Consider the following 12,532-nt stretch of genomic DNA (forward strand, 5'->3'; position numbering starts at 1 on the left):
AAAGGCCTCTTATCAATAGCAAATCCCAGGCTCTTTCCCCCCAAACTGTAGACACTTCTGCAACAAACACACATGTCTACATCTCTCATCTTCTTTTAAACCAGCTTCTGGTTCCTTGATCAGCTCTTCCCAGGACCCTTTCCAACAGGAAGATTAAGCCAAGGGGTCTGGATTTCCCAGCTGAGTGCAGGCAAGAACTCAATAAAACACTATTGAGATCCAGCTCCTGCAAGAATCCTGGTCTGACGGAAAAGGTTTTGGTGCCAAACACTCTGGAATCTAAGTCCTGCTTTGCTGTTCACTACCTGGGCAACTTCACACAGGTAACTGAACTTCTCCAGACCTCGGCTTCTTCATCTGTAAAATGGACGTAATTCTAATCTGCAAAGTGCCCAACCCAGTGCTGCCTGACCCACATTAAATGCTCAGAATGTTATTATAAGTCAGGCTCTGTCCTCAGGTCACACACAGGTTTCCACTTTTATATGCAACTGTCTAGCCTAACGATTTCCCTTCTGGGCATCTCAACTGAACTCTCAGTGGTCAGTGAACACACGCCATGGTCCTAGACGCCTCTACTAGTGGGGATTCCCTTGGAGGGACCACATGAAGATTTTCTGAATGACTCAGTCCTCAGTCATCGATCCATTATTTGGGCACTGGTGTGTAAACCCGTACATGACCTCGTTCGCTCATCGACATGTGTTTATGGTCACCAGTATGCACACACATACAGGACAGCACGTAAGTCCTTTATATATGTGCAGGTTCCCATAGCTGCTCACAGGTGTAATGCACACCTGCAGTTTCACACTCAAACATACCCTGTGCTGCAGAAGCCCAGCTGTGTACACATGCCCATTCCTTCACGTGCACGCTCCTCCATACATGCACCAACACGCACACATATAACTTTACAGTTATGGATACACCAGTATTCTGCGCCCATGGACACCCACGTACGTGCATACATACCCTCACACATTTATATCCACAGCCACACCCCCACGAGGTGCACACGCAATGCTCTCAATCTGTCCACACGTGCTCATCCTAAGACTTGTGCCCCGCCCAGCTCGGGCCCGCTCACTCATTGACGAGCCGGTCACAGATCTCGCTGGGCAGGAAGATGTCTGGATGTAGCCGCAGAGTCTCCTTATCCAGCAGGTAGCCCAAGGTGCCATCCAGGTTGCGCAGGCAGAAGTCGGTGCAGAGGGCCATCAGGGACTCCGGAGTGTCGGACGCCATGCTGGGGGCAGGCAGGTGGGCCACTCCAGGACACGGGCCTCCAGGGGCAGCGGCGACTCGTCAACACTCACAGGATCATTGGCAGAACCACAGCCTAGAGAATACGTAAGAAGCTGGGTGAGCCACACAGAAGGGCCAGACCCACCAGCTCTCCTATGTCCATGCTGAGTTGGGAAACTGAGGCCCCAGATGTCACACTCAAAATAGCAGCTGAGCAGGGCCAGGCTCCAGGACTCCTGAGTCCCTCCCTGCTGCTCCCTGCATGACATCATCTATGTGTGATTTGACCTGCAAAGACCAGGGGGCCTTGTCTAAGCATTTCTATGCCTTCACAGTGTCTGTGGGCAGACACCTAACGCTTGGGTGGGGATAACAGCAGCTTTCATTAACAGCTGGGGTGTCCCTTGCTGTGTAACCTAACCCGAGTACAGCCGTCACTGAATGCTCAGTATGTGCCAGGGTTCTGTAGACACGTTATCACCCATCTCATTCTATATGATGAAGAATTAAGGCTCCTCCTAAGGGAAATTAAAATATACGTCCACATAAAAAGCTGTACATTAATGTTCATAGTGGTATTATTCAAAATAGCCCAAAGTGCAAACAGTACAAACGTCCATCAATGGATGATGGATAAACAAAAACGGAGTATTATTCAGTCACAGAAGGAATGAAGTACAGATACACGCTACAACACTGGACCTTGAAAAGACTGCGCTAAGTGAAGAAACTAGTCACGAACGGCCATGTGTTGTATGACTCCATTTATATGAAGTGTCCAGTTAGAACAGGGAAACCCATAGAGACCAGAGTAGGTTAGTGGTTGCCTAGGGCTGGGAGGTTGTGTGGGGATGAGGAGTGACTGCTAGTGGGTACAGGGTTTCTTTCTGTTTTTTTTTTTTGCATTAATACTGCTTTAATTAGGAATAATTGCTATAATAAAACAAATACCATTATACATTATTTTTCCAATGAGCTGCAGTTTGAGGAACTGATTAGCAAAAATAGATCTTTAAGATGTGAGTCATGGCAAACTGGTATAGGGTTTCTTATTAATGAAAATCATCTAAAATTGATTGTACAACTCTGTGAACAGACTAAAAACCACTGAATTATCTATTTTAAATAGGTGAACTGCATGGTACAGGAATTATAGCTCAATAAAACATTAAAAATGTGAAGTCTCCTACTATCTAAATAGCTAAGCTGCTATTTAATAAGTTTAATAAGTTTAATAGGTCACAGTTTCTTAAATAGGCCTCATAAGGGAAAAAGTGGTAAGTCAATTTGCACCGAAACGAAGAAACTTCTGTTCATACATACACAAAAATTAATTTGAGATGGACCTTAGACCTATATGTAAAGGTAAAACAATAAGATTTTTAGAAGAAAACACAGGATAATATCTTTATGGCTTTAGAGGAGGTAATTCCTTAAATATGTCACAAAACACCCAAATCCTAAAGATAAATTGATAAATCGGACTGCCTCAAAATGTAAGGCTCTTTTCATGAAAAGATAGCATTATGACAGGGCAAGCCACAGAGTAGAAGATAGTTCCAATAATATACCCAACAAAGGACTCGTATTCAGAATTAAAAACAATTTCTACAAGTCAGTCTTTTACAAAAGGACATAGCATCCAATTAAAAAATGGGCAAAAGACTTCAACAGATATTTCACGAAAGCTAGAGAAATGAACAATAAACACATGGAAGACGGCTCAGCTTCATTGGTATTGATGAAACCACAATGAGATACTATTTCCCACCCACCAGAATGGTTCTTTTCAAAAGAATAGCAACAATACAGGCAATACCAGGCCCATATTACAGTGAAGATATAGAACGACGGGATGTCGCCCACACTGCTGGTGGGAGTGTGAATTGGTGTGAACTGGGAGTATAAATGGAATATTGCGTGACACTACCTATTAAAGCTGAAGACACATATATGCTCAATTTTCAGCGACTCCTTAGGTATATATACACCCAACAGAAACATACATATGAATGTTCATCAAAAGACCAGAATTAATTGCAAACCATTTTCCTACCAGAGTCTATATGAGAAAGGGGGAAAAAAATGGGCAGAATTAATTCATGATGTTCAAAGTCAGGGTAGTGATCACCCTTGCAGCAAGGGTGCAGTTAGAAAGTGACGGGGGGTCTCTGGAGTTCTGCGACAGGTGTGCTCACTTGTGGAAAGTCATCAAACTGTCAACTCATGCTTTGTAGGCTTGTCTTTATCTAATGTGATACTTTGATTAAAAAACTTTTTTAAAAGTGCAGGCTCTATGGTCAGACAGACCAATGTTTCAACCTGATTCCATAATTCACTGAATTACTTAACCTCGCTGGACCTCAGTTTCCTCATCTAGAAAATGGGGATAATAACTCCTACTTCACGGGGCTGTGGGAATAAATGAGATGTCAGGAAAACGCCTAGTCTCAGGCTTGACAGGACAAGTATACAACAAATGGTGGTTACGATCCCATTTTACAGATGAAGAAACTCGAGCTCAGAGACAGGAGTTGCTCTGTTCAAACTGGGATTTGAGTCTTATCTCTTGAAACCCATCACATCACCTCGTGGAGGCTTCTGAAGGATTTTAGGGCCCGGCATCGCCCCTGGCTTCTTGGAGTCTCGGAGTCCATGCTTGAACCTTCCAGGCTGCTCAGGAAACCCAAGGAGCAGCCTTTAGAACCCCAGTTCTTGGTTCTGGTCCCACCACTTACTGGCGACCTTGCTGTAAGAACTCCGGAGTCGGGCTGCCCCAGCTTCAAGTGTCAGCCCTGCTGCTTAAGAACACGTGAACTTGGGCAAGTGTCTTCACCTCTCTGTGCCTTAATCGCTTCTCTAAAATGGGGAGCTCTTTGTGAAGAAAACATGGAATGATAAAGGGCTTAGCATGGTGCCTGGCACACAGTATCTGCTCAATAAAAAGCAACTATTATTATCATCATTGTCATCGTCATACCCTTCTCTTACCTAACCTGCCCGGGTCCCCAAGTAGATCAAGTTCTTCCCCCACCTAGCTCCAGACCTGGGTCTCCTGCCATGAGGCCCGTAGTGCCAGCTGTCCCCCTGGCTATGTGACACCCTTGAGAGAAGGCATAATAAACAGGCTGCCCGGGCCGTGGGCATGGTCTTTCTTTGCCTTCATTCACTTTCAGATCTTTGAGAGCCCAGCAGCCTCTCCTACCTGGGAAACTGGAGCCAGAGGGAACACAGCTGGCAGGCAGACAGTCCCTGCTGGAAACAGACGAGTCCCATCTCTTTGAGCAGTCACTCAAGGCCTCCAAAATTAGAACCAGCTTACTGGCCTACCTGGTGCCCAGGGACCCCCTATTCCAGCTGGCCCAGCCTCCTTCACTGTGCTGGCAAGAGGCCATAAGCACAGGGTCACTTTCAGACCTTTGCTCGGTCTCTTCTCTTTCAACTTGGATCATGCAAATTCAACTAATTATTCTAGTTTCTACTCTAGATACTGTCCTACGCCCAAACACACAGTCACTATGCCAGCCCACACCACCTAGAACTCTCCTCCCTATTTAGCTGGTGCCTCTGCATCCTCAGCTCAGAGTGTCAACATCATTTCCACTGGGCAGCTTTCCCTGACTGCTGTGTGCCCCCACAGGCCCTACCGGAACAACTCACACTTTGTATCAATGCTAGTTTAACCACCTGGCTTCCTTGCCAGGCAGCCGGCTGTCTTGTCTGGTATTGCATCCCGGGCTTAGCCTAGGTCATTTATTTATTCACTCAGTAACTGTCTAGTGAGCACTGGGCATCCAATGGTGAGTGAGACCAGATAAGGGCTTTGTCCTCTTGGAGTATATTGGCTCTGGAGGGTGACAGCCAGTCATCTAAGAAGCACCCAAACCTAACCCATGTAACTGGGACAAGTGTTCTGAAGGACAAGCAGGTACCTGGGGCTCTGGGTGCCTATGCCGGGGACCTGCCCTGGACTGGGGAGGCAGAGCAGGCTTCCCTAGAAGTGACACTTCAGCTGTGACCCAAAAGATGAGTCATAGTTAACTTTGGTGGTGGGCAGAGAAGGGAAAGGCGTTCTAGGAAAGAGGACAAGATGTGCGCAGGCTAAAAGGACAGTCGGTGTGGGGCACTGGCAGCACAGGCCCAGCTCTGCGACTATTTGCTGGACAAAAGGGCCATTGAACACCCATGTGGGCCTAACAAGTAGCAGGTGTCAACATATGCCTGTGGAAGGGATGACGAGGGACTTGGAGGTTGTGCCATATGTGGAAGCTGGGAGGCAAGGCACACTCTTGTGTCCTCCCTGCCACTATGCCCAGGACAATGCTAGGTACCCAGTGGCCACAGAGGAACCCTCATCAGTATAACTGAGAGCGAGCCGCCAGTGGCTTTGCCTTTTCTGCAGGCAGGCACCCAGGTAGCCTTTCTGTCCTAACCCTGCACCCCAGGTGGAAGAAACACCACCCTTCGACTTCCAAGGTCACCGAAAGCCCCCAAAAGACAAACCAGGCAGATGACACCATCTACTAACTGCCTTTGGCAGTGTCGACCCTGTTGCTTAGGGCTGGAGTGCCACTTGTGACACATCCAGCCATGAGCCTGGCACCTGCTAGATGCAGCCATCTCAGACCACCCCACCTTTTCAAGCTCCTCATCGTCATGGCAGGCACCGGCCACCTGGGATTCTGGTGACTGGGGACAGAAGAAACTCCAATTATGACAGAACAACACGCGGTGAGAAGAACCCTGTGTCTTCCTCCGTCCCTTCTCCTGCAGGTTCTCTAAAACGGGATCCATCGTGAGCCTGTGGCATCTTGGGGAGCGGTGGACAGTGGGGAGAGAAGAGAGAGGCCGGCAGCGGCAGCAGCCACCACCTCCACGTTAGTGGCTTCCAGACATGGCGCCGAGCTCCTTATGAGCTTCATTTTATATGGTCTCCTACTTAGCCTACAAAACAGCATCCACTGGGACACTGTACTTGCAGCTAATTCATTATTTGTGTAAAAATTCGTCCAATGACCCACCCTGCCCCAGCTCGTGAGCTCTGGGAGGGCAGGAACCCCGGCTGCTTGCACGCTCCTGGATCCTGTGCCCAGCCCATGCCTGGCATCAACGAAATAAAGGTTTGCTTTGGCCAAGTTACCTCACTACAGCACCCCGAGGTAGAGAATGTTAATATTTTGATGAAGACAACAAGGTTTGCCTGAAATCACACAACTCAGAGTGGGACGCAACCCTAAAACAAACCTATGCTTCTCACCAAACCATTAAGTCTTCTGTCCATGCAACAAAGGGGAGAGAAACTAAGGTCCCCAGGAGGGAGCATGGGACCCCGCCAGCGTCTTGACATTCAGCCGACAGAGGCTAGGGGAGCCAGAAACTCTGAGCCTTGGAGCAGCACCCACCCTATGAAATATTAACCCAAGGCCAGGGGAAAAACCCAAACAAATGCCCTATTTACAGAGGCTGGAAGCTTTCCAGGAGGGAGCGGATCATGGGCCAGATATTGGAGGTGGGAGGCTGCCATAAAGGGATTCAGGGCACGTGCCAGGGGTCTCTGAGGGGAGGAGTACAGGTGAAGGTCCGAGGGCATCCCAGGAGGCTGCCATCCTGCAGACTCTACATCTGCCAGGGCAGGTTATGTCAGGAAGATATGGAAATGGAATGAGGAAGGGATGCACATCACCGCTTGCTGGTGCCACGTGAAGGCAGAGGGGCCTTGGGGATAGCCGGGTTCCAATGAAACTTAATGATCATGCCCATACTATGCACCATATTCCAAGAACTCCGTGACTTCTCTCAACAACCACACGAGGCAGGCGTTATTATAATCCACAACTTACGTGTGAGGCAGCTGAGATTCTGAGTGGCCAAATCATTTGCCACGGACTCTGTGGACGTACATACCGATTAGTATACATGTATTCATTAGTTCAAGGCCCAGTGGTTAGAGCTTCCCATGCATGTTCTCACTGAGGCCGCAAATAACCTATGAGGGAGTATGTATTATCATTTTGTTTTCCAGATAAAGAAACTGTGGTTCACAGAAGTGTAATGACTTACCCAAGGTCCCCCAGTAAGTGCCTGGTACCCATTATGCTATGGGCAGAAAGTGGTTCTCCAAGCCTCAGCTCTTCCTTCTTATACTTCTAAGAGTCCTGGGGCACTGAGCACGAATGACTGGGTATCGCTGGTAACCATCCCATGGGCATATATTATTTGTTTGCCATAGGACCGGACGCTTCCTAAGGCAGGGAGCCCGTGTGATCCTCGAAGTCTCCATGACACAGTGAGTGTGTGACTGGTTGGTTGTGGATGAAGGAGCCGCAGCTCCCCAAGGTGCCCAGGCAATGTTTACAGCCTCAATATTCATGAGGGTCCTTACCTGTCAGCGTGTTGCAAATACACCTACCTCATGGGGTTGCTGAGAACATGCCACGAGATGATGGCAAGAAGGTGGTAACCAATAACTACTGCACGATTTCCTATGAATGATGCTCGGAAAGACCCTTCTGCTCATTTCTGAAGCTTCGGTGATCTCAAAACAGATGACCCAAAGGGAGACTCTGAACCTCAAAACAGTTGAGGTACTGAAGCCTTCCTTCTAGGGGCCCCCCAGAATATGTCTGCAAAATCCTGGTGGCACTAACAATAACAAGAATAGCTTTTTACCTTTGTAGAGAGCTTTAGGGTGCACCAAATTCTTTCACAATCTTGTTTCATTTCATCCTCCCAATAGCCTTCAGAGTTAGTGTACAGATAGGAAAACCGAGGCCTAGCCAGGGGATGGGACTGCCCAAGCTCACAGAACGAGCCTGGGGATTGAACCCAGGTTCCCACATCACTGCTCCGACGTTCTAGCCACAACAGCCTGCTCCAGCAATGCTGGCTCTCAGCAGCTCAGTGCTTTGACTTTTCATGTTCAAATCCTCTGGCCCAGTTGCCCAGCTCAGTTTATGACCCAGGCCTGATGACATAGTCCAGGCTTAGGGGGTGAGGAGGGAGATGAACCACTGTTCCACTCCCTATAAGGCAGGCTGAAAATCTCAGCCTCTGCTGGGCACTTCTGGAATCAACAATCTCCATCAGCAGATCAGTCAGACACATCTCAACCATATGTTCAAGATCAACGTATACTGCCCTTCTCAACCTGTCTTCATGTCATATTTATTTCAATACCGTCATTTGGCCCATTTTATATGGCAGAATGGGGATCTGCTGAGCTCTTCAAAAAAAAGTCTCCATTGCCTTCCACCGCTGTCAAAAAGCCAGGACCAAGCTACCATCTTCCCTGCAGGATATGCAACCACTGTTCCCACTGAGGGGTGACAGGAAGGTTCCACCACATCTCCCCAATTGTTCCCCAAAATCCACTTGAATTGACACCACCAGCTGGTGCTGAAAAAAAGTCTTTCATGTAGACACATTCAAACAGTTCCTCATCGTCGCTGTCATGATCACAACTGCTACGTATTGAGTGCTTAACATGTGCCAGTTCATGCGCTAAGCACTTCAGCGTGTGATCTCTCGTTTAACCCAATAATCCTATTTTATAGAAGAGGAAACTGAGATGAAAAAAGTTCCTTTGCCCACGTTCTCACAACCAGTAAGCAGGGGCATGACATGATCTAACTACAGTGCTCTGTGGCTGTCTTTTTTGTATTTATTCCACCAATGGTCATTATGAAGATGGAAAAAGGGTACTTACAACTCAAGGCCAGAGCACAATGGTCATTTGTCATCTAAAACAAATCTGTATTTTCTCCAAGTACCAGATACTTCAAGTTAGTACAGTTCTGAAAGGGTGCCCCATTAGCTACCCCGTGACCTTACCTCACAGTCCCTGATGTCCTCTGCACCATTATCTGGTCCCCACTCTTCTCGTCAACCAATCCTCCCCCCTTCACTCTGCTGGAGGCCTTCTGTCCTCATGCGGTTTCTTAAAATCATCAGGTATACTACCCCAGGACCTTTGCACTTGCTGTTGAATGCTCTGCCTTCAGAGAGCTGCATGCCTTGCTCCTCACTCTCTTCAGGCCACTGCTCAGATATGACTAATGAGATACCTTCTCTGACCATTCTCTATAGAAAGGTGACTCTACTCTCTGGCCCTTTCCATGGCCCTTCCTGCTGTATTTTCCTCCATGGCCACCCTACATATTATGTTTATTATTTGCTAAATGAACGAACGAACGGAAACAGAGAGGTCCCTCATTCCCGGCAGTCACCTCTTGCTCTAAATGTAGGCTCCCGTGACCCTTTTCAAAGCTGCCTTCAACGCTCACTCTAACCTGTTTGAACCCCTGAAGAGAAATAGTCTGTGGGAAAGATCATACGAGGTGATTTGCCCTCGCAGGCATCAGGCATCCCTCTCCCCCTGACAAACCAAACGTGCTGGCAGGCACAGGCAAAGACTGGAAATCTTGGACTCCTTGGGCCAAAGAGCAGCCAAGTCAGGTTCCACCCACAGAGCTACAGTGGCCAGCACAGTTTCACTTTCGGCTCACCTACCAGGCTCCCTGTTCCTCAGGTTTGCAACCCCGCCCCATCCCTTTCCCACCCTGTTGCATTTCCCTGCACCTTGTCATCATCCCTTTTAGGAGCTGATCCAGAACCCAAGCCGTCCCTGAGCTTTTAAGCACCGCTTTGGGGAAACCTAAACTCATCCAACAGGTAGGAGGGGCAGGGGCTGACCCTTTCAGCCCTACATCATCCCCCATTTTGTAGTGGCATCCAACAAGGCGTCATTTTCTCTCTGGAGGAAGGGAGCTCAGTTTTAAAGGCACGTTTCTCAGACCTGGCAGCAGCAGTAGAGAAGGGAGCCCTCCCACCATTGGCCGAGATGGACCTGTGCAAGTCCACTGGAGGTGCGATGCTGAGGCGATGCTGAGGCGCCGGAGGCAGGAGGGGAAGGGGTAGGACGCAGATACATCCCTTGCCTCCTGGAGCGGACGGGATACTTCCTCGACGAGGAGGAGTTGAGGACGCGGCCCGGACCGGCAGGGGATCTCGTCAGGCTAGGGCCAGGGTCTGGGGGAGACGGGGGTCGGCGGGGCGGAGCTTGAGATTCCGGGGGCGGGAGCCCCGGGCGGGACAGGGTCGCGCCGGGGGGACCCCGTGGCCGTTACCTTGCCCTGAGGGCTGCGGGCCGCCGGGTGCTGGCTCCAGGGCCCGGCCCCTCCCCCGATCCGGCTCCTACGGCTCTGGAGCCTGCAGCCGCCGCCGCCTCCGCTGTCAACAAACCCCGGGCGCGTCACTTCCGGGGCCGCCCCTTAGCAACAGCGAACCGGTGTCCCCGAAGGGTCCCGCGGCGAACGCGAGCGGCGGCGGCGGAAGGTTCCGGGGTCCGGAGGCGGCTCCTCTCCCGGGCCCCAGACTCGTGTGCCAGGGGAAGAGGGAGCAGGTGCCCCCGCCCCGTCCCGACCCGGGTAGCAAACACGCGCCTCGGGGGCTGTCTTTGGCCTCTGAGGGGTCCGCTCGTGTGACCTCGGGTTCGGGTCCCGCTCTGTCCTGCGGCTCACCAGATCCCAGGCAGTGGTTCAGGGCCGGACTGACTCCACCTTCCCCGTCAGCACCGACGTCTCTCGGAGCTCTAGCCCCTACATCCAGCGCCCTATTGAACACCTCCCTGGGTGCTCCACAGGTAACTCACACCCACACGTCCGAACGCAGTCATCATCGTCCTCCCTAACGCGCTGCTACTAACCCAGCTAGTTAATGGGCCACCTGGCAACTCGGCTGTCACGTGGGAACTTGCGAGTCGGTCTCGGACACTGAGTTTTCCTCAGCTCCTCGTCCAGTCGCCAAGTCGTAAGGATTTCTCAAACCAGGCCCTGCTCTTCTTTCCCAGTAGTGCTCGACTCTGCCTACCATCATTTCTTTGGATCCCTGCAACTGTCTGCTATTGGAACTCCGCGCTCCTTCCCCTCGTTCTCTCCATAGTCCCAGAGCGGTCGTTAAAAAATTTTTAATCAGGGCACTCCCCTACCTACAACTCTTAACGTAGACGACAAGAATATTTGTCCCCTGTCTCCCTCTTGTCCCCCTCCCCTTACTTACCCCGCTTCCATTCTCCAATCCAGATAGTTCAAAGCATTTTTTTGTTGTTGTTCTTTTAATGATCCCTCTCTCTCCCACAGGCTCGAACGATATCTTCCCAACTAAACATTTTCTTACTGCCATCTTTATACAGGGTACACCTTCACCTTCTGGTCTTAGGTTAGACGCTCTATTCTTGAAGGACCCTTTCCTAACACGACCATCACCCAGAGTCTAATAACTAGCTTTTTGGATATGTTCCTTCTGCCTAATATCTTTTAGTTTTTGACCATGTGTAACTATGTACAATTTTGAATCCTTTAAAAAGTCTATTTATTTTAAATGATCAAAGTAAGCAGTGCTTATTAAAAAAATCCAAACAGTGCAGAAATATATGGCAGAAAAAATGAAAATCCCCATCACATCCTAACTCAACCCCAATTTCTTTCCCTTCCCCAGAGATGACCACTCTTAACAATTTGATAAGTATCCCTCAGTCCTTTAAAAATATGCGTGTATATGTAAGAGCTAAAACTATAAAACTCTTAGGAGAAAATATAGGAGTAAGTCGTGATTTTGGGTTAGACAATGGTTTCTTCGATAGGACAAGCACAAGAGAAAAAAATATGCGAATTCGGTTTCATCAAAATTAAAAACTTTTGTGCTTTAATGGGCACCATCAAAAAAGTGAAAAGACAACCACAGAATGGGAGAAGATATTTGCAAATCATCTATCTGATAAAGAACAGCAATCAAGAATATGTAAAGAACTTCAACTAGATAATAAAAAGGCAAATAACCCAATGTAAAATAGGCAAAAGAGTTGACTAGACATTTCTCCAAAGAAGATATAAAGGGCCAAGATGCACAGGAAAGGATACTCAACATCGTTAGTCATCAGGAAAATGCAAATCAAAACCACGAAAAATGACAATTTTATATCCTTAGGGTAGATATGATCAAAGAGCTAGACAATAAGTATTGTCAAGGAACTGGAGAGATGGGAATGTAAATGGTGTAGCTGCTTTGGAAAGCAGTTTGGCAATTCCTTAAAAAGTTAAACATAGAGGTACCATAGGACTTAGAAATTACACTCCTAGGTGGAATACTCACCCAATAGAAAATATTCATAGCAGCATTATTCATAATACTCAAAAAGTGGAAATAACCCAAATGTCCATCAACTGATGAATGGATGTGATATAGAATAGTAAGTACATTCATGCAATGGAATATTATTCAGCAATGA

The 12,532-nt window shown here is 48.5% G+C and overlaps 1 protein-coding gene and 1 long non-coding RNA gene across 7 annotated transcripts in view; one reads left to right on the forward strand and one right to left on the reverse strand.

Annotated features, from left to right (window-relative positions):
- LOC120601743 (uncharacterized) overlaps positions 1-4,265 on the forward strand; it is a 22,705-nt gene extending 18,440 nt beyond the window's left edge. For 3 of the 4 annotated variants that reach the window (XR_005652527.1, XR_005652524.1, XR_005652525.1), the window contains exon 6: positions 105-1,095. This is a non-coding gene — a long non-coding RNA (uncharacterized LOC120601743). Of the gene's footprint in view, positions 1-104; positions 1,096-3,753 lie in introns of those variants that run through there. The other variant, XR_005652526.1, reaches the window with a different exon arrangement.
- Positions 1-10,528, reverse strand: part of ZER1 (zyg-11 related cell cycle regulator) — a 25,423-nt gene extending 14,895 nt beyond the window's left edge. For all 3 annotated transcript variants that reach the window (XM_039861679.1, XM_039861680.1, XM_039861678.1), the window contains exons 1-2: positions 10,374-10,528; positions 1,091-1,342 (exon numbers count right to left, since the gene is read on the reverse strand). In XM_039861679.1, coding sequence (XP_039717613.1) covers positions 1,091-1,248 — 158 coding nt within the window. In that variant the 5' untranslated portion in view covers positions 1,249-1,342; positions 10,374-10,528. The remainder of the gene's footprint in view (positions 1-1,090; positions 1,343-10,373) is intronic.
- Positions 10,529-12,532: the final 2,004 nt, after the last annotated feature.

The sequence above is a fragment of the Pteropus medius genome, unplaced genomic scaffold (assembly GCF_902729225.1).
Source record: "Pteropus medius unplaced genomic scaffold, Ma_sr-lr_union100, whole genome shotgun sequence".
NCBI lineage: Eukaryota > Metazoa > Chordata > Mammalia > Chiroptera > Pteropodidae > Pteropus > Pteropus medius.